At 46.8% G+C, this 22140-nt stretch overlaps 2 protein-coding genes across 2 annotated transcripts in view; one reads left to right on the top strand and one right to left on the bottom strand.

Annotated features, from left to right (window-relative positions):
• LOC8024230 overlaps nucleotides 1–22140 on the bottom strand; it is a 36208-nt gene that overhangs the window by 4804 nt on the left and 9264 nt on the right. The gene's annotated exons all lie outside the window — the stretch shown is intronic.
• LOC115309605 lies at nucleotides 3718–13704 on the top strand. Its single transcript, XM_029967868.3, has 4 exons — nucleotides 3718–4180; nucleotides 9708–9838; nucleotides 10775–10885; nucleotides 11533–13704. The coding sequence occupies exons 1-4, from the start codon at nucleotides 3961–3963 to the stop codon at nucleotides 13582–13584; spliced, it is 2514 nt and encodes an 837-aa protein (XP_029823728.2). The 5' UTR covers nucleotides 3718–3960; the 3' UTR covers nucleotides 13585–13704.

Here is a 22140-nt window from a genome sequence, read left to right as displayed (position 1 = left end):
CTGCAGTTAAGAATGCCCGTGTAACAAGGGTATAAGGGCCACGTTACAGCGTCGCATTCACTGGCGGCCATAGCTGCGTGCGCGACTGCTGAGCGCGAGCTGAGAGCGAGGCATGCGACACCATTAAGACTGTCCATCTTCGCAGTCTATTGATGTGAGCTCGTGCGACACCACCAAGATTGCCAGTCTCGTCAGCACCTGCTGACCGAGCACTAGTATTTTCATCAGTCATCTCCTATTCGCGACTCCAGCGACCTATAGGGGGCGCTCCCACCAAACAAACATGGCGGCTGAGTCCAGGTCGCGGCGGCTCGGCCGGGCCGCCTGAACAGGTGGCGCGTTCAATTTAACAGATTTTCTTTTCTTTAATGCCCAATTTTATAGGTATTTGAACTGAGACGGTTAAGTGTAGCCGGTGCAGATAAACTTGCAAAGCATAGTTTCGTTTTGCCGGTGTTTTTTTGTTCTTTTCGTGTCAAACTTTCGTTTCGGAGATTTCGTTCAAAACCGAAACTATGGGCTCCGGAGAGACGGTAATATACTTATCAGTTTTTATCATCTAGGGAAAGCGGCGATGACTATAGAATTGTTCCGCAGACAGTAACTTTTCAGCTAACTCGCATGCCTCGACCATGCGACTTATCTGTCCGCGAAATCGAGCTTTTGTGCGTGTCCGCGTTTACGAAACAGCTCCAGTCGTCTGCTCGGCCAACAACACAGGCTGCAGGAAAATTACAAAAGTTAAGCAACCGCTTCTTGAGCCAAGGACCATGTTAACCCGCCGGCGCCCCACTAAGCAGCTGATACTTGTACTCAATTCAGGTTTTAGTAGCAATCGAGAAGTCATTTTGACGAGCGGGTTATGTATTATATTACGTACTATGGGGGGGGGGGGGGGGGTCCCACTAAAGCGATATTAGTATATCCTTCGGGTTGAAATATGAGCTTAGTTGACTAGCTATTAGGTGAGCTGCTGAATAAAAGTATATTTTACAGACGGAGACATACTACTTAAACTTAGCCAAATGGTTCTATAGCCGGCAGCACGGGGACAAACTGAAGAGAGTCTTCATTGAAGATCCGCGCAGAACCTCTCTGCATTGAACGGAGAAAATTAGTATTTTTTTGTGGCCGGTCAACCTGACCAATGTAGACGTATATTGCTGCTGGCTTCGACGTCCTCGTAATATAAATATTGGAGGCGCGATAGGTCAAAATGCCGTGACAGCATCTAACGTTGCGAGACTCGTCCCCCACCTTTTGAAAACAGATAATTTCCCTCATTCATCATTTGCAATGAGCACGTTTTCCTGAATCAAGTAATTACGAAATAAGCCCAACTCCTTCAGTGTAGTCCAGAGGCTTTCTCGGCGAAAAGCAGCCAAGATGAATAGCCAACGCACCGACCGGCGTGGGTGGCTCAAACTTGAAGCTAACCGAACACAACCAAACTCAAGAAAAGCAGCTATCGAACTTCCCCATTCACTTGACTGCAACATTGATGTTCCCTCCAGTATCAGTTACCAAGCAGTCGTCACTTTGAATGTGATTCGAGACAGACAAGAAATCAAAAAGTTGTTCCGTGATTCCTCCCTATCCAAGAAATCGAAAGCACGTGACCGTGTGCTGTGGAGTAAACGGGCTTTCAAACACGTAATAGAAGAAAACAATCTACTCAGGCTTCACCACACTAATGATCACTCAGGCAAACTTAAGAAATATTCGGACCTTCGTCAAATTACATCGCTCGCCACCACGCCGACAACACGTCTCCGCGAAAGCCACCAGAGACGCGGAGGGGCGCGGAGCGACCTGGACCGGCTGGTTCCCGGTTTTCCCGCTTGGCGGCGTCCGTTTTGCTGGAGTCGCTCTATCCCATCGTCATCGCTAACTCCCCCCCCCCCCCCCCCCCTTTCCCCTCCCCCAAGCAACATGAGGCAAAGTATTTGATGAGGCCCAATAGGCCAGGGTATGGTTCACATAATAAACGTTTCAATCGATCAATGACCACTGAAGCAGACGATGATGCTCATCCGGGCCAGCTAGGGGGCGCTGAGGGGATCTACTAGTGACGACGTTTAGAGGAGGAAACGCGCAGGTCTTGCGTTCTAGCCTCTAGGTTGTATTGGTTGTATCCGATTTTCACGTAAGTGCTGAAAGGTATTTCCACCTGATGACTGTGGAAACCTTCTTACGTTATTGGCATATGACTACGTACGTGCACTCCACGCATAAGCAATCTAATAAACGTTAAAAATAGTTTTTTTTTTTTTTAATTGGTGAAGGAAGATTAGCGATTTCCTTTTCCGAAGTAACTTCCCGCCTAACTAACTATTTCTAAACTTGCCAATAAGTTGACTCCTCCATTCACCGGTGTCAATAAACGTCTTTTCACTCATTTACTCTAGATTAGCAAAGGTGTACTAAGGTGGGAACGAAGTAATGGCCGGCTGCAAATCGGCAAGCCGGAGTTGAAAGGCTGGAAAGATTGCCGCCGTCGCTCATGGATGGCGGTAGCTGTCCAGAGTTTTGTGTCATAATTTGTTTGCTCGCGGACACGATACTGGGGAAACTAGCCGTTAACAGCCCCGCTGTGAAAAACCTTTAATCACACGAAACTGCTCTGCTCCATTTATGTTCCCCCGTTGCGCTAAGAAAGAGAAACAAGCACGGAGGAACAGGGACCAAGAGTAGAATAACAACGACACAGGGCGCACTCTCAACTGAATTTATTAGGAAAAAAACAAACTTATATACCAACGGGAGCACACCATCAGACACAATACGTCACATCAGTCCCCGCCCAGCCCACGTTTCAAATATTCAAACTCATCCGTAGATAGAGCCAGAGAAGCATCGCTAATGCGTTTTTCACTCCTACTCCTAATCTCAAATGCCTCATAAAGCTCCCATGACACTTTGTTTTTGTACTTCGCCAAAATTTTAGTGCTGTCAAAGAACGGGGCGCAAGAGCATCTGTTGCAATGTACAGCCAAATGCCCTGACGGTGCGGTTCAAGTCGAAGTGGCGTGCTCGCGGACCCGATCATTGACAATTTCTCCAGCGCCTCATAATTTGACGAGCCTTGCGCGAAAAGCATGTTTTTTTGGCCATCCCGCGTCCTCTTTTTTTTACCCGTAACATGGGTCTAAACTTTAAAGTATCAAACTGCCGACACATTTTCCAGTTTGCCATACATGGCTTAAACCACACGTCATTGGGATTTCGTAAACGACGCCTTCTTTCCTTCTCCTCCTCGAGCATAGCACGACGCCAGACGAATCTGTACCCCCTGTGTCGTTGTTCTACTCTTGGTCCCTGATCCTTCGGCGCTTATTTCCCATGATGCACCAAATGGCCCATCTAAGCATTTTATTGTTAAGAAAGCCCTTTGATAAAATTAACGCACAAGCACCGCCAACTATTCTGGAAACGCGCAAGACACGTGTCACGAACGAGCGAGTGCTCCGCCGACTTCCGCTTCCAAGGGCGTCGTGCGCTCATTTCAGTGCTGCGCCGCGATTTGCTTCCAAGGGCCGCACCACGACGCACGGGCGTCGTGCACTGATTCATTTGACGCTACTTGCAAGACATACGCGAAAATTGAGGGGTCCTACTTTGTTTCCGTTGAGTCAACGTTCTCATAGAGAGGAACTTCAGACATTCAAAACGCCCGCCATAAGGACAAGGCCGACCGCGCGCGACCGCAGCGCCGATGTTTATAAGCGGCGACGTCCGGCGGAAAGGGAGCGATAGCGGCTGGCGAAACGAGTCCATTTTCGTTATCGCCTTAATTGCTCTATGTTACTCTTAATTTACGTGAATCTGAACGAACACCGGAGCACTCGCGCGGCTTTGTGAAGCGTGGAAACTTCAGCGTCCGACCGTACTAATCCTACGTCGAAGGCCCGCTAACTTTGTGGGTTTTTTTTAGAGCTGAACCGAAAGTTTTGACTAGTCATGTCACTCTACAGCTTTGCGACATCGAGCTGTGTGAGCATGAGCGAAGATCCTCAAGCAGAAATCCTCAAACAATATGTGAAGGACCTCAGTGCAAGTGGCTACAATTGGGTCGGCTACGTCGAATCGGATGAAGTTTTGAAGGAGCTTGAGAAAAGTCTGGCTGCTATGCGGGTCCAGTTTTCGACCACGACTTCGCGCAGTCACAAATCTGGAACGTGTGAGTATCCCTCTGTATCGTACCTCCGTAAGAAACGCTAGCTACGGCTTTGAGCTAGGTTAAGGGCAGCTGCCAGCGCTATGAGCTCTCGCTTGTAGCCTTCGCTGCGGTACGCGGTAGAACATAAGGTGAAACGGAGGTCTAGCAGTCTGGCATCAAGTAAATTAAGGTGCGTGTGTTTAGTTGTTTAGTTTTTTTTTGTTTTATTTTTCGATCTTCTAAAGATTATTCTGGCGATCTATGGAGTTAATATAATGCGCTAGAGGTTCAACTGGCGCTAGTGTCTATGCGACTTCCGCGAGGCTAATTGAAGCAGACAGCAACCACTCTACTTTTGCGGTGCTCCTGTGCATTCCTATGGGAAAATGCGCGTGCATTTTGTCTCGTCGCCGGAAAATAACATGGAGCATTTTTGTTATTTGGGTCGTACCGAATAGTATGTACCTTTATTAACATTGTAAAAGTGTAATTACTTTAGTTAGCGCATTCTACGAACTCATCTCTGTTACGTCACGGCGCGGTGGTGGCGCGTCGAGCGCACTTCCGGTCTGGGGTTGTGGGCAGAAGCCCCCATGTGAGACGTGTACTCCTGCGTTGTTTTGAAAGGAATTATACAAAAATTTGCCTTCTCGTCAAAAGCCGAGGCTGGGACTGTACTAAAACAGTCGAGAAAGGTTTGAAGGTCAGTTTTCATGTGCTCGGTTCCGCCGAGAACTTGGATATGTGAATGTAAAGCGCCGAATAAACAAGGACAAAGAAGGGGACAGAGACGAAGCGCACTCTCAACTAAAGGTTTATTGAAACATACAAAAAAAAAAATTGGGTTGTGTGTGTGCTTATACAGCCTAGAACTTGGTCTGCCTCACAGGGGCGACGAGTCTCCCAGCTGTAGATGAGAAATTTAGCCAGTGCGGTACAGCCGCTAGCCTGGGGTCTTTAACGTGCACCACGCAGTAGTGATACACGACCGCACGCCGGTACGATGCTCATCCAGATCGAAACGGGCAGGGGTGGGGCTCGAACCCAGGATCCCTGGGTTCTGCAGCGCGAGCTTTCGCTCCACGTGCTCCGAGCTGGTGTGCGCTAGACCACTCGGCCACCGATCCCCCCATTGAAACATACATTGGCTATTAGTACCGTCTATCTCGGTGTTGGCTCAAAAAGAAAAACTCTTTATCTGTTAAGTGCCGTGAAAAGGGAAAACCAGACGGGTTAAATTCACGGATACTAGTGGTCAATGCATTTATTTGTTTTGTTCCAACATGAACACAGGAAAACCGCCAAGTTGTACATACTACCTGCGGACAACGTTCAGTGCGTCTTCAAGTTCAAACAGCCGCCTGATTGTTCGAACTGTCGTCTGCTCTTCCAAACGTTTCTGCTTGTTGTCTGCTCTTTTAGACGACACGGGCCTGTGGGCCAAACGTTGGCCCGGTACTTGCGATAAGAAGTAAGTGCGGGCCTCAAAAGACTTGAGATTGAAGGTTGGTAAGCAGGCTCGATGTAAACAGTAGATGCAAGATGTTATCATTGTTACCAGTGGCCATCACAGACTTGTTATGCCTCATTCACTTGGTCCAATTCTGCTTGCGATTTTTGGTACCGACGTCGATTATCTCAGCTACGGTTCACGCTTTTGCAGCCCAAGCAACGTTGCGACTGAAAATTGCGAACGAAATCTCATCATGCGAATCAGGCTTTAGCATCCATTTTGCGGCGTCCACGCGGTATGAATCGCCGCATGTCACATTATTCACGCGAAGTTTTACTGTGTAACGAGCCTCGGTAATTTCGCTGACGCCGCTCAAGTAGTCAGACATTGCCAGGAAGACGTAGAATCAACAATTCGAACGCGAAAAAGGGCAGGGGGACTCATACCGACGCCGACAACATCTCATTTCCATGGTTTGTTTATGGGCGACGGCGAGCTTCTTGCCCACACCCCCATCGCGCATGCGCGGCGCTGGTGGCATCCGCTAGAGGGGCTCCGGTTTGTAAACATTAGTTGGTCTATAAACAATGTTTAACTTTGGTATACTTCAGGCCCAAACCTCTATTCCACAGCAGGTGTGAAAACAAGTGACGATTCTAAGCAAAATAACAACTGAAAGGAAGATAGAGTGTTTTCAAGGCTTGTCAGCAATCCGGTGACGCTTATGTATTGCTAATATGCCAGTCCTGTCATCATGCGCAGAGCCGTTTCTACTGAAAGAGTTTGGCCAATGGGCAAAGCTTGTTGCCCACTAGAACCAGCGGATTTCTCATTAACAGAAAATGGCGTTACTTCTTTGTCGTGTTTATTCCTGAGAAATCGCATAGAGTTCCTATGAGTCAGAGCCACAAAATTGCAGACGAAAGTAGTCATCCCCCGGTTGTCAGACTACGCTGCTGTGGTTGTAATGGCTGAACTCTATGGAACGAATTATGTGACGCATAACTGGCGAATGCCGCCCGACGGCACGCTTGCTTTGCGCGCGACGTAGCAGCCACTGTGTTCATTCCACGCGCAGAGAAAAAGCCGCCGGGCAAAATTCGTCGGTTATTCGCAGCATATTCTTCCCATGGAATTCAGCCTTAAGGCTGTCAAAATTTCCTTAAGAAGGCCAAACTTTCTCAGTATAAACGGCTCAGATTATGTCGAGCTCAAGTTTGTATTCTTGCACAGGGGATGCAGTAATGTCAGAACACTGAGCTCTTATTGCCTCATTGAAACAAATATTAAGTAAACCTCAATGCATCTAGCATTGAAGTCTACCCACTATCCTTCCAATCAAAGCCATTCAGAACTCGGCATCGTTCTAACATCACTGCAACCCCTGTGCAAGAAGCAGACGACTTGCTCTCCGCATACGAAAATGGCCCCATCTTGCATCTTTACAAGTGGTTAAAAATACTCAAAATGTTAAGAAGAAAGTATGTGGGCTATGAAAGGTGTCTTTTTTTATTATTCTCTATGCCAAGCAGCTTTTATCAGGCACTTGTTCTCGAAGATTTCGAGCATGCAGGTGATATTCTGAACATAGAGCAAGCATCTTCACGCAGAACAGAAAGAATAAAGCAGTACCTACTTATTGAAAATCTCACTATATTATGTGGCCTTCAATTTATTTTGATTGTGCATGCGCAGAGAGTTGCTGATCCAGTGTTACTGTGTAGTTCTTGCTGCTGTCTCCCTTGGTTTTCCAGATGCCCTTTGTTCGCACTTACCATAAAATATTGCGCATCCGCCCATACCACACTAAGTGCCCATACCCAACTTGTAAGATCAGAGAAAATATGCACAGTACATTGATGACTGGACAAGTGCCCATCCCCCATTTTTTAGCGATTATCTCTAAATTTTGAGTGGGCGCTTGCCCGGTATATTACGGTATACATGTTTGCAAGTCCGGCTTCAGGGCGCTGCCATCTTGCTTGGCTGGGGTGTGCTTGGACACGTCATAATCCAATTACGAAGCCTTGCCTTGATTACGAAGCGTAATCAAATCATGGCCGTGCCCACGAGAGCACCCCACTGAGCAAGATGGCGGCACCCTGAGGCCATACTTGAAAACGTGTATATCCCCCATGCTGAAAAGCGCCGACGTCATGTTCGCGCTAACAATGTCCGAGTATGCAGAAATACATATACGAAGCCGTTTTAGCACCATTTTAGAGCGCAGCTCTTAGGCGCCCGTTTCCGACTTGAGCGGCGTCGCCGTCGCCGTAACCGTGCATAACCCTCGTAACCCTTGTGAGGGTCACGAGGGTTACTCTCACGAGGGTTACCCTCACGAGGAACATGAGGGTTACCCTTGTGAGAGTAACCCTCGTAACCCTCACGAGGGTTACGAGGGTTAGTTACTCTTAAAAGGGCTACCCTCACGAAGGTCATAAGAGTTACCCTCACGGGGGTCATAAGAGTTACCCTCACGAGGGTCACGAGAGTTACCCTCGCAAGCGTTACCCTCACGGGGGTCATAAGAGTTACCCTCACGAGGGTCACCAGGGTTACCCTCACGAGGGTCATAAGAGTTACACTCACAAGGGTCACCAGGGTTACCCTCATGAGGGTCACCAGGGTTACCCTCACGAGGGTCATGAGGGTTACCCCCTGAGGTCACGTGACCCCTTCAGGTCAAGTGACCCCCCTGATGTCACGTGACCCCCGGAAGTCACGTGACCCCCTGAGGTCACGTGACTCCTTTAAGGCCACGTGACCCGCTGATGTCACGTGACCCCCGTCAGGTCACGTGATCTCCCTGAGGTCACGTGATTCACCTGAGGTCACGTGATCCGCCCTGAGGTGACGTGACCTCAGGGAGTCACCTATTCCTCAGTACCCTTCCGTCCTCCTCCTCAAGAGCTGCGCTCTAATCTGGCGTTACAGGGAGTTGTAAACGGCTTTCATTTTTTTCACTCCTTGAATTTAAAATAAAAACGCCGTAACTGACCGATTATTTCGTCTGGGTGACTGAGAAATGCTCCAATCTACCTGGTACGTACGAATTATTTGTGATATTTGCTCTTATAATGGAGCGCAGGGAGAAAATGCACTCACTTTTCCCCATAGAAATGCATTACCAGAAGTCAATTTTTGTCTGGTTGCTGTCTGCTTCAATTTGCGACAGTTCTCTTGCCCCAATTGAACCTCTAGCGTACATTACAATAGCTATATGTGGCGATCATCCCCGCAACCACAATTTAATAAAAAAGTTTTTTTTTTAATATTTAGGTTAGGTGGCACAATCTACTGCTTGTTATAAAAAAGTACAGACTTTAATATTCATCCATCAATCCAGGAAGTTTTCAACGTTGGGAGTGGATTGATAATTTTGTTTTATGTGGCTGTCCATTTGTGGAAAGGAAGTTTGTCTTCTGCGCCTTCATTGTAGAGGCATGCGGCGGACACTAATGGACTCTCATAAGCTTCAAACTCGCTGTCACAATAATTAAAGACTGATTAACATTGAACTGCACTCCATTGCAAACCTTGGGTTAGAACCCACTGCACCAACACAACAGGCAACGAAATCCCAAGTTGTCTTTCACCAGCCTTCACGAACAGACTAAACAAACCTTCCATATTTTGTCAGGAAGTAGTTTAAGCCTTTTCCTTATCATCTGTGATGTATTATAGCTTTTTGATCAGTCCAGCTAGCTTGCAAGGTATGAACTGCTATGCCCCGTTTCACCTGGCTGCAGCAAACGCTACGAGTCATCCCAGCCAATCCAGCTGTGTGAACGTAGCACGCAACTACGCTGTCCGCACACCATGACGCTTGGCACCTTGAAGGTCACGGTAAACCCACACAGCCCTGAATTGGCTCGAATGGCCTGCAGCATCCACTGCAGCCAGACGCAAGATGAAATGTAGTATAGAAGCATCTAACTCTGGTGCTCCTTTCAACTTTTATGCCAATGGTGAAACTAATAATTTGGTTTATGATAGTTGATGACAGAACCCAAAATAAGACAAGGTCTTCTATCCTTTCCTTTTTCTTTTTCACATTACAAGTTTTATTGATGTACTGTGCCCACATTTCAGCAACACCCATGTTCCATTCTAAGCGTGGCTCTGTGCACGTGTCCCTCAACATGCCCTTTCAAGTGCTGCACCAGGCTCACAAGAATTGCATCTTTGGGACCGGACGGCGCATGAAAGTTCCCAGCGAAAATGTAACTACGTACATTTTATGTATGGTTGTATCGCTCTATGATACAATATTACAATGGCCCTTTTGCCAAGGTACCATTGTACTGCATTGTCCCAGCAGTAGTAGCTAGCTAGGCTCTTTGTGGTCAAGATGTATGCCAATGAAAACTAACTGTTATGGGTTCTTTCCAAACTGACCCCTCAAGCATCCCATACCTCTGAGGAATAATGAGTTGATGATGGAAAAATTGATCAGTTTTAATTTAAAGTATGTGATGAAATTGCTGCACTATCATTTGAAGACGTGTTGAATTATGGTCGCATGCCTCTACTATGCCCAGGCGAGATGATGTTGCCATGACATCATCCCAGGCGAGATGATGCCACAACACCAGCCTATGGCACATTCATTAAGATCACACTGCATCACACTGTATTCTCCTTAGGGTTTTATGCGTGCATCATCCTAAGCTGGGCCTTAATTGAACAGAAGTACAGACTCTATGCATCATAATAGTGCAGTTCTGAAAAATTACTCATTGTATCTATCTCAAACCTCGAAAGGAGCGTATAAAAAATGGGCCAAGGAAATTTAAAGCCTTTTCTGCATTTCTTTTAAAAAAAGTTAATTAAACAAAGTGAAGTTAACCTAGAGTTTCCCGGCAAACCTTAAACAAAATCGCGTCTGCAGTATGGTTTTTCCATATCATGTAAGCACAGTCGTATTCCATTAATTGAAAGTTCCTCATCTGCATGACGCAGTGGAAGTGCCCATGGCACCTGAGTTCAAAACGAGGAGCACAAAGTGTGCAAAAGATTCTGCACAATTGAACAGAATTTTTGTTAGAAAAACAATTGTGGAGTGATTTGAGTAGAGAATGTGTAGTTTCCAGCTTAAACTTGTCCTCGATGAGAAACCGGGGTCACAGCCAAGTAATAATCATTTTATTTTGTACAAGTACCCCAGCAGCCCTCTTCAAGAATCCACAATGGTAACCCGGCGTACAAGAAAGACAGGATGTGTGGCAGCAATGTCGCTGAAGTGGGTCAAGATCTACCCAGATTTTCAGGTGGGTAGACGTTTCTTCCTTTGTCATTCTTTCACAGTAAGGACGTGGTATCAATTTGCATTGCGTACAGCAATTAGTGGCTTTTGTTGAAGCCTGCAAGATGGAACTGTAGGTAACTGTACTCCTCTCAAGTGCTGTGTGCAGCATTGCAGGATGGATTCACATGAGCGCAGCTTGGGGCCTGTAGAGCTCTGGTTCCATTTTTTGTTTCTGCTGGTTTTGATATGAACAGTCATTGCGCCTTCTTGTGGTCACGTAATTACTACTGCACAACACATTATAAACCCCCGGTGCACAGTCATACTGCAGTGGCCATGTAACTTCTCTGCAGCAGACCTACTGGAATGCACATTTTAGGCCAGAGTAACTTACTGCGCTTGCTAAATCTTCACGCAACAAATTCGGCAAAAGCTTGGCTTGAGAGAATGCTTTTCTTGTGGAAGTGCTTGTGCAAGCAAAATTTTTGCAGGCCTTTGTTGCTACGCTTGTGCCCTTGACAGATGTTTACACAACTTTCGAGATATGTAATAAACTAATTGTCTGCTTAATTTATTGGTGGAGCCTGAGCCACCAAATCCAAAGCCAGACCTAGTTGTTTAGGCAACACAATATGTTACTCTTCTTTCTCTTTTTACATGATACACCAGGTCGACATACCACCAGGTACAGGAATCAACAAAAGTCAAGAGAAGCGAGCTGAAGCTATCAGGAAACTGGAGGCACATCAGCGCCACGACGCCAAGACCGTACGACACAAACTCCGCATTTACATTTGCATCTCTGCGATGAGTGTTCACTTGGGACATGATTTCAAGGGCACAATGGTACTGAAGCAGCCTCTGGACAAGAAAGTGTCTCTCAAGATAAGGAGTCTGGTAGAGGAGGGCATCACCTCAGTGCGGGAGGTAAAGGAGCAGTTACGCCAGTACGTCCACGAAGTTCTCTTCCGTGGACAAGAGGTGCCTGACAAGACCTGCCGTGCCTTCTTCCCAAAGAATGAGATCATTTGCAACCATGTGCAAGCAGCACTTAGGAAGCACAGGCTCAGCTCTGCTGATCTGGATGGCTGCAAGGCTCTCCTCGAAAAGTGGAAGACACAGGACCCAGAAAGCAGGCTCTTCTTCCGTTCCCAGCGAGGCATCGGTCAGGCAGACGAGCATGGAGGAAGTGGAAAGCAGCCGGAAGCATCCACAGTGCAGCAACGGCCTGAGCCACAGCTGCTTTTTTGCTACCAGAGCAAGTTCATGTGGAACATCATGAGTAAGCATGGGGACGGTGCCATGCGGCTCGACGTGGCCAACAAGTCCAACGAATCGTTCCTTCCCGTCTTCTTCGTAAGCGTTGCGGCACCCCACGAGTATGTAACGGTTGGGGTGTTTGTTGTGGAGACTGAAGCTGTAGACTGTGTCGTTGAAGCCCTCCAAATGCTCCGTAGCTGGTGCCCGTCATTCGAGCCGGGACACTGTACCACCAATCACCGATCTGTGAGCATAAGTGCCCTTTGCACCGTTTTCCCCCAGAGCAAGGTGGTGATATGTCCTGGCTCCCGGGAACAGTCCTGGGCTTGGTGGATGCGCAGTTTTAAGGACGAAGTCTGGGATCGAAAGCTGGTCATTACTCTGTTGAGGGACATTGCAGACTCGACTTCAGAGCAGGAGCTAGAGGAAGCGCTGGACAACCTCAGGTCTTCGGAAGCATGGGAGAGCGAGCAGTTTCAGATGTACGTCGAGACCGAGTGGCTACACATAAAAGAAATGTGGGTCAAGCTGTACAGCTCGGACAGTAGCCCCAGACCAGACGAAGGCAAGGAGCGGGAGAACAAGCTGCTAAAGGAATTCCGTAGTGTCCCGTGCAGGAAGACACTTACAGCACTGGTTTCCACTTTGGTCGAAAGCCTCCTTCCAGCCCAGCAGCAGGAACTTGAGAAGGAGCACGGTGGCTCGCCTCTCGTGTCCGACGGCGCCAAGAAATTTACAGTACCCGATTACCTGCAGGGTCGTCCTCCAGCTTTCGTCTCTCATGTACTCAGTCGACTGACAGCTGCGATGGGGTACACCAAGGAGGACATTGTACCACTTTCGTCAGATGGATGCTTCTATGTGCGGTCACTGGGCTCCACAGACTGGTACACCCTTGACTTCGGTATCCCTAGTTGCTCCTGCACTGACTTTGTGCAGTCAAGGCTTCCCTGCGAACACTTCTGCGCCGTTTTCGCGCTCGTAGACGGTTGGTCGCTTGACGACCTACCAAAGAGATACCTTGAGGAACGGTGCATATTGCTTCGTGGTGCTAACCTCTCGGAAGTCGACGAGGGCCACTCAGGTCCCCCATTGGAAACCGATGATGACCGGCTATCCTCCGAGGTCTCGGTAACGCCCTCAGCAAACGAAATTGATATGTGTGCCGAGAACGACATTTTTGGCAGTACACTGGCGCTCCCAACTGCTACGGTTGATGTCTTGAACATCCCACTGTGCCCCACAGCTCCAACGCTGGAAAGAATGCGCCAGGAGCTTCGTGGACTCCTAGGGCGATGCGGTGACTTACTTCCATGCTGTTCTAACCTGCAAGCCTTAGGAAGTGCCAAGGAGCATCTGGAAGAAGTCTGCAACATGCTTTCTGGATCTGTGCCACCGAGTGCTTTGGAATGCTCGAGGAACAGCCAGCAGGACAATGATCCAAACTTAGCTACTTCTTAAAAAGCAGGTATTAGCCAAATAGGCCACAAGGCAAGCGTTTTCCAATGTAGAAAATAAATTTCGGTATGTGCTACTTCCCACACACCAGAGTGGAGAACAAAAATCAAGATTTAGATCGGACTATGCAAATGTAACCCCAAAAATAGTTTTTATTTACCATTTTTCTGTCATTTAATGCCATGTGCATAATCTAATTGAACATATGAACAGAACCATCATAGTAACTCTGGAAAGCTTTTTTTTGTCTTTATTGATGTTCACTCTTTATACATCAATAGGGACACAGGGATGGAACAATGGGGATACATCCCACATGATAAGGGTACGTCTGCAGTAGAAGAATTTTTCTCTGTGCATCCTTCGTCTCTAGCAGACAATGAATATATATTGGGCCAATTAGAATTAATCTTAAGCTGTCATCATTTTATTTTTTATAACACTGGTTATCAATTCAAAGTCATGGCACTACAATAGGGTGAGAATGTCCCCAATTTACGCTAATATTTTTATGGGTGAATTTGAGGAAAGCTTTGCATGGTCTTACGCCAAACTTCTGGCCATGTATATTTGTTATGTCGACGATATTTATCATTTGGAACGATACTGAAGGAACGCTCCTCGCTTTTCTGAGCTACCTGAATAATTGTCGCCGTTCTATTAAATTTACCTGGAATTACCCAACGAGCACCATGAGTTTCGCCAGTACAGACTAATAACAGCTGTACAGGAAATCATGTCTTTTAGCACCCAAGAATGTAGTGCAGGAAAGGAAAGGTAAAATATTTATTATAATTATTTATTATAATTATAAAAATATTTACACGCGGAAAGAGAGTGCGCTAAGAAGAAATTAGTCTCCCTTCTACACGAAAATGGGACGCTCCTGACTGATGAAAAGGATATCGAAGACGCTTTCGTATCTCACTACGAATTCCTTTTTTCACGAAAGTCCAGTCCTACGCACCCAAGACAAGAGGAAATAATATCTGCAGTACCCACCCTGCATAGTGATGTGACCATGAGCCTAAATGGGGCCCTGACGGTTGGAGAAATTGAAACTAACATCGTTGAGATGAAAAGTCGAAAGACTCCCGGTCCGGATGGTCTGCCGGCAAGTTTCTTTAAGAAATGGAAAAAACAACTTGCACCAGTACTTCTTCGTGTATTCAATGAATCATATGAAAAAGGTGTCTTACCGCCATCGTTCCGAAAAGCACATACAATACTTATTCCGAAGTCAAAAGATCCAGACAAGCTACAGCAGATTGGTAGCTATACAGACAAATTAGCTTACTAAATTGTGACTATAAAATATTCGCCCGCCTGCTCGCTGCTCGATTGCAAAATGTGATATCCTCGGTTGTAGGAGACCACCAAACTTGCTCCATAAAAGGAAGAAATATCCAGACAAACCTTCCAGGGCCGTACCCAGAAAAAAATTTCGGGGGGGGTTTTCGAGGACAACGGCGGCCATTTTGTCTTATTTTCGCCTATGAATCATGTGCATCGGTGGCATATAATGGAGAGTTATAGCAAACCGAAGAACCGGTCCCGGTTTGGTACCCGGTAGCCGACCGGTGCCACTGCGCGTGCGCAGAGGTGGAGATTAAAATCGGCTTGCTGCAAGTGCACCGACCAGGGCCGTACCCAGAAAAAAATTTCGGGGGGGGTCAGAACCCCCTATCCCCCCCCCTGGTTACGGCCCTGAAACCTTCATATTGTACGGTCTATATTAGAAATATGCGAAAGAACTTGTGAAACAGCTGCAATCTTGCAAATTGATCTTTCAAAAGCTTTTGACAGGATGGAACATCCTTTCCTTTTTGCTCTTCTGAAACATATAAAAGTAGGCGAAACAATTGAGAAAGGCGTGGGACTTTGTTACAATGATATTACGACTAAGTTGGTTATGAACGGATCTCTCACAAAGACCATTCAGGTTCAACGCTCAGTGGGTCAGGGTTGCCCCCTCTCACCATTACTCTTCGACTTGTATTTGGAACCACTCTGCAGAAGCATCATAAACAACAACACGGTTCAAGGTTTTCGTCTCCACGGTTGCGAGATGAAAACTCTCGCATATGCAGACGATCTGGTGCTGGTGTGTTCCGATAAACCTAGCATAGTAAACGGAATGTCATGTGTTTCAGACTTCTGTGCCACGTCTGGTGCTGCCATTAACAATGACAAAAGTTGTGGCTCCTGGTGTGGGGAGTGGGGGACAATGCCATCTAAATTTGTAGACATTACATGGTCAACAAGCAAACCGTAACTTTTAGGGGTACCTTTAAGTGCTATGGACAACCCAAAGTCTATGTGGGACAACGTTGGAATGACTGTTAAAACGGCTGCGCGCATGTGGAACACGTACCTTTCGATCTTTGGTCGAGCTGCTGTTTGCAACATCTTTTTCTTGTCAAAACTGACGTACCTCCTCCAGGTCCTACACTGTTCAAGGACGACGGTCAATATGTTCAATAGGATATTTGCCACATTTATTTGGAGGTCTTCCTATGAACCGATGAGAAGATCTAATTTATTTCGTTCTATCGAAGATGGTGGTCTTGGCCTAGGTCATATTTTTGTGAGGCAATTAATTGCCAGGTGGAAGTTCTTCCAGGAACCACAACACCCATTCCTTGAAATTTGTAAGAAATTATTTTTGACAAACTACATTGAACCTAAGAACCGATTGCAGGTCTCGCACAATATCGGAAAGTTGCGGGGTTTTTATAAGGAAGTAGCAGACACCTTAGATTTCCTAAAAGATAGATTTGATCAGGCCTTTCTAGAGTCATGCTCCAAAATAAGTCTAGTAAAGCAGCTATTAAGAACGTTGTTCCCTGAACCGATATATCGATTAAGCCCGTTCGACCCTCCTCAAAACTGTAATATGGACCTAATGAAAAGAATTAAGAGAATGCCGATTCCGCCAAAATGCAAAACATTCTTCTTTCGCTTCCATTCGCGAACTGTGCCGGTGAAGGAGTGGCTTGAGTCCAGAGGCATTGAGGAAGCATGGTCCCTGGATTGCAGACTTTGCAAGACTACCGAGACATTTACACATGCTTTTGTAATTTGTGTAGACGCGTTTTTCTTTTGGGATGTTTTCAAAAGGACATTAAGGAAAGATTTCGAGGTGGAAGAGAAAATTCTTCGCTATTTACATTTTTCAGAGCAACTAGACAGTGTGCTAGACACGCTTGTCGTTCTAGGGCTTTACAGTCTATGGAAAACCAGAAAGGTTGACACGGAAGGAGGGGTTGCAAAGCCTTCATGGGTAAATTTCAAGAACATAGCTATACCAGAGGGCCAACGGATGGTTAAAGTTTGTGAAGATACAGAATGGAAAGAAGTTGTAACCAATCTTAGCCGTTCCCCGGTCATCCTATAAAGCAAACTCTCTAGCTTGCAGCGCAAGCTATGCAGAATGGATACCTATGCCAACAGCGTAATCTGGTTGGTGAAAAGTGTATGGATGACTCAAATGCTATGCGGTCTTCAGTGACAGTATGTAAATAGTTTGTATCATATTCCAAGTGAGTGAACCATTTGTACATAGTATAGTGTTCTGTAGATAACTGTAAATAAATTTCTGTTTACAAAAGAAAAAAAAAAGTGTTGAGTAGCTCAGTGGTAAGGTGCTTGCCTCGTACGCAGCAAGTCCCTGGTTCGATCCGCCGTGTCCTCTCTCTCTTTTTTTTTTTTGAAAGTTTGTTTTGTAGAGGCATTTGGCGATATTTACGACATATCTTCTTTAGCATTAACACCGAAACAAAAAAAAAACTAAATAAACCGAATGTTGTAGACGAAACTTCGCTATGGACAAACGTGAAAACAGCGCAAAAAATTGAACAAAGGACAAGTGAAAGAAGTGCACGGACAAAGCGCTGACTGTCAACTAAAGTTTAATTTTCAGGCGAACCAGAAAAATAAACAGAGCATAGGAAAGAACCAATACAGACAAAAAATTATACAACCCAACCGACAGGATTTCTACCACGTCATCACCCTCACTCATGCCTGCCATTCTCCCTGATAAAAAAGACCTCATCATCCCCCAAGTGCACCGACGGTGCGCTCACACATTGCCCTTCCCCTTTAGATAAAATGAAAAATGCCTCTTCAATCTTCCTGGCGGTCTTACTTTTATTGCGCGCCAAGATCGTCAAGTCATGAAAAACAGGTACGCAGCCGCACCTACTGCAATGTACCGCTAAGTGGCCAGCGGGGGAGGAACGGAGAGAAAGGGAACGCTCCCTCGCCCTCTTGTTCACGCACCTTCCCGTTTGTCCAATGTACACCCTACCACATGTGAAGGGGATCTGATAGATAAGCCCCACTGCGCATGGTACAAAAGGAGTGCGGTGGTTGACATCACATTGCAAATCACTGTTCCTCCCTCGGTTGACAGCAGTGCACAGGCGTGACAGCTTCTGGGGTGCTGAAAACACCACTGGCACGTTAAACTTATGCGCCACTCGCTTGACCTGATGAGAGAGGTTGTGGAGATAAGGCACCACCACCGGTCTTGTTGTCGGTTTTTGTCTAATCTTAGGACTGGGTCGGCCCCTGAGCACCTTTATGAGGGACTCTGCCACGCCCACAATCAACGCAAGAGGGTATCCCACCGATCTCAGCCTAGATACCTGAAACAAAAGACTGTTCTCACACCTATGATGGCTTGACTTCAGCAGAGAAGCCCTCATACACCCCGTAGTAACCACCCTCTTCACAAGCTTAGAGTGCGCTGAACCGAATTCGCCTGAAAATTAAACTTTAGTTGACAGTCAGCGCTTTGTCCGTGCACTTCTTTCACTTGTCCTTTGTACAATTTTTTGCGCTGTTTTCACGTTTGACGATGTTCAACCAACTAGACCAACTTACCGCCTTGTTGAACTTCGCTATGGACTCCCTTTTCGGGGTGTGAATGGAGGAGAGAGGGGCTTGGGCCGCCGGCGGGCCGCCGCGAAGCGGCGTGTACTGGTAGGCCAATTGGGTCAATATTTTTCTAATGAGCAGCCGCAGACTGTCGTCGCGAAGCGGCGTGAACGCAGGGGGGGGATGTGTTAACGAGCTCCCCAGTGATACACGCGCCCTCCGAAACGGCCGGCATTTTTTTCCCCGGGCTATTTTGCCGGCTGCCGGCAAAATAGTCTCACCCAAAAACCACAGTCTTTAGTGTTGAAGAACATCTTTAGCTACCACCAGCTCGTCTGTGCACTCGGTCTTTTCGCTGTACAGGAAGCCTAAGGACAGGCACCAGATCGTTCGTTATGTCAAAAAATAAAATATCGTGCAGTCAATTTCTTCAGTTACGCAGGATTTGCTCTGAAAACTTTATCGCTCAGAAACACCCTAGCCAAAATAAAATATCCCACATCCATCCTCAATGGTGCCACAAGAAAATATCCCGCGCCTATATCCGCAGTGACGCCCTAGAACGTAGCTCATTCCTTGAATCTAAACCACAGCTCCACTCAAAACAAGGACACCGTATCAAGTCTAAACTCTGAATCATCATTTAAATATTATGAATGCGGACGATAAACTTAAGGAAATATTCCCCGAACCTCCTATTTTCACATTCCGTAAGCATCGTAGTCTTGGAGGAATGCTGTGTCCCTGGTACATAAAAATGCCTGAAATGTCTGCTGGCTGTGGTCCGTGCCTGGGTACTCGATGTGGGCTCTGCCATTTTGTCTTGACCGCTGATAGTCCCGAGCTACGTTTCTGTTTCCTTTATTTTTAAATATTAAACAGCAACTCGACTGCACAACCCGACTGCACGCTGTGTAATATATACTATACTGGAGAAACTAAGAAGCCCATAAAAGAGCCATATTTTACGGCCTGAAATAAGGGGCACACTTCAGCCCGACAGGCATAACATCAACACACACCTAAAGATAATAATAGTGGAAAGTGGATTTGTGATGACATTACGGGAAAAAAATGACGAGTTTTATTAGATATCTGAATTTAGCACGTTGGGCCCACACTATCAGTATCTCAAAGGGACGCCTTTTAAACTGCTGTAAACTTTTTTTTATTTTCTCGCTTCCCCCCCCCCCCCCCCCCCCCCCCCTATTGTGTTTCTCGGGTGACCTTGAAGCGACGCCGCCCTCTTCTCCGCCAACTTGAACCCTATCTTTTTTTTCTTTTTGCGTTTTTGTCACCGCTACGGTGACGGAGGCCTGTTGTTTGTGTGAGATTCAGTTCCTAAAGGGGTATTCACACGAGGGAGAAATCCCGGGGATTTTTCCCCAGCACGCGCGCATCACGAGACAAAAACGCGAGGCTTTTGCACATCGCAAAGCCTGACGTTTTCGTCGCAGGATGCGCGTGCCGTGGAGAAATCCCTGGGGTTTCTCCCTCGTGTGAATACCCCTTAAGAGGAGAGTTGCTAATAAGCCAAAAACAGCTTTTTTTAAATTTTTATATGGGGAATGCCCCAAACAAAACAACAACCTTTTATTTAGTTACTGTGTTCTTTGTGTGCGTTTTGTGTACTTCTACTAGTGATTTTTTGTTTCTGCTCTGTTTCACCTGGCATATATTGTTTGTTTGTTTGTTTTTGTGTATTTCCTTTTTCTCTTTTTCCTCCGATGCCCTGAGTGGCAACTCTGGGTTGTACACGCTTTGCGAAACGTCTGTTATTGTTACTCAAATTTCTCTTAAAGGGCAGCTCCGCTCAATTCCGAAAAATTTAGGCTTCCATGTGATTCACATTCACAAAGCACTACTAAACAACTCTACGTCTTCGGATTCGCGAAATGTGGAATATTATTTGTGTAATCCTAATTTAAACATCAGCAGATACCGAAACCGAAACTTCGGTTGCGTCAGGCAACATTGGTCTCGGGTCGTCAGAGTCATGGTCACGTGACGTCGAACCACGTGGTCTTGTGACGTTCGGGAGGGAGCGAGAAACAGGACACGCGACGCGGGCAGGTCTTTATTTTTATTATTATTGGACGCGGGTAGGTCGCTGTCAGAGTGGCCGGTCGCTCCGGCGAAAAGTAAATCCGGTTGCTGTAGCTATTTTACTATACAAAGTTCGTACTGGTGTAGACCTTTAGCGACAACGAGTGAAAGTCTGGAATAAATAAAAACGTGCTCTCCTGGCGCAAGAGACGCAGTGGTTGAGATGCCGGCTGACTCCACTGCTATTGAAGTAACGGAACAAAGATACGCTATTTGATCATTTACTGTAGTAAAACAACTGAGCGCTAAAGGCTAATTTTAGAGCAGCCAGAAATATTCTAAGAACGCGAACCACTTCATAACGGCAGCCACGAGCTAGAGATCGATGTTCGGTTCAGCCTGCCGGTAACGCCCAAAGATGGAGAACGGAAACCTCCGGGTTTGTTGTCTGTTAGCGGAGTCGGGTTCGTGCCCTCTCTCGTTTTACCCCGCCGAACTTGCTGAACTTCCCAGATGTGTGGAGAGGGCACTGTGGTCTAACAAAATGGTGCCGCCCTGAGAGCTCTAAGTGGAATGGTCTATAGGAGAAAAATGAGGAGGCGCCATTGGCCGAAAGCGGGCTGGGCGTGTTCCAGCCTCCAGGGCGTCTTCACAAGTTCGAATGTGGCCAACCATAAGTCGGAAATAATACCCTGGCGGTGGTCGCGAGAAACAAACATGATAAGTGCGTCAGAGTAACTCTCGGTGACTGAAAATATGGTGCACGTGATTTTCAATCATGGTCATCAAAAATCATGGTAGCCAAACGATCGACATAGTCCGTACGCCAAGCCCCGGGGGCCGGTAATGTGCCGTCCGAGCGGTCACACTCTGTCCGAGCAAAACAGTTGAGCGGCGCGTTCGTTTCTTACATCTTTCTGCATGATCATGATCGAAATATCACGTGCACCCTATTTTCAACCATAAAGTGTTACTACACTTCAGGGCCGTACCCAGAAAAAAATTTCGGGGGGGGGTTTTCGGGGACAACGGCGGCCATTTTGTCTTATTTTCGCCTATGAATCATGTGCATCGGTGGCATATAATGGAGAGTTATAGCAAACCGAAGAACCGGTCCCCGTTTGGTACCCGGTAGCCTACCGGTGTGACTGCGCGTGCGCAGAGGTGGAGATTAAATTCGGCTGGCTGCAAGTGCACCGACCAGGGCCGTACCCAGAAAAAAATTTCGGGGGGGGGGGGGGGGGTCAGAACCCCCTAACCCCCCCCCCCCCCCCTGGTTACGGCCCTGCTACACTTCACTCTTACGCGCTTATAGACCCTTTCAGAAATTCAGTGCCATCTGGTGGTTCGTAAAGCAGTTTAGGTTTTGCCCTATCAATGGCGGAAATGAACTTGTATCGGCACCGTCACTTTCGCAAGTCGACGGCACGCGAGGAATTGTTCAGTGGGAGTTCTTTCTCGATCACTTTCAGGTTGATGGTGACCAAGAACGTGCATTCAGAACAAAGTTCCAACCCACTGAGATGCCTCGAGAAAATTCTATACACCAAAGTGCTTTAAAGCCGATTGTGTGCCGCCCATAGATTGACTGAATCTGAGCAATTAGAAATAAACGCTTACGTAGCTCTT

This window comes from Ixodes scapularis, unplaced genomic scaffold (assembly GCF_016920785.2).
Source record: "Ixodes scapularis isolate PalLabHiFi unplaced genomic scaffold, ASM1692078v2 PGA_scaffold4__175_contigs__length_147842914, whole genome shotgun sequence".
Classification (NCBI taxonomy): Eukaryota; Metazoa; Arthropoda; class Arachnida; order Ixodida; family Ixodidae; genus Ixodes; species Ixodes scapularis.
Note: the sequence above shows the minus strand (reverse complement) of the source record. Positions and strands in the feature narration are given on the sequence as shown.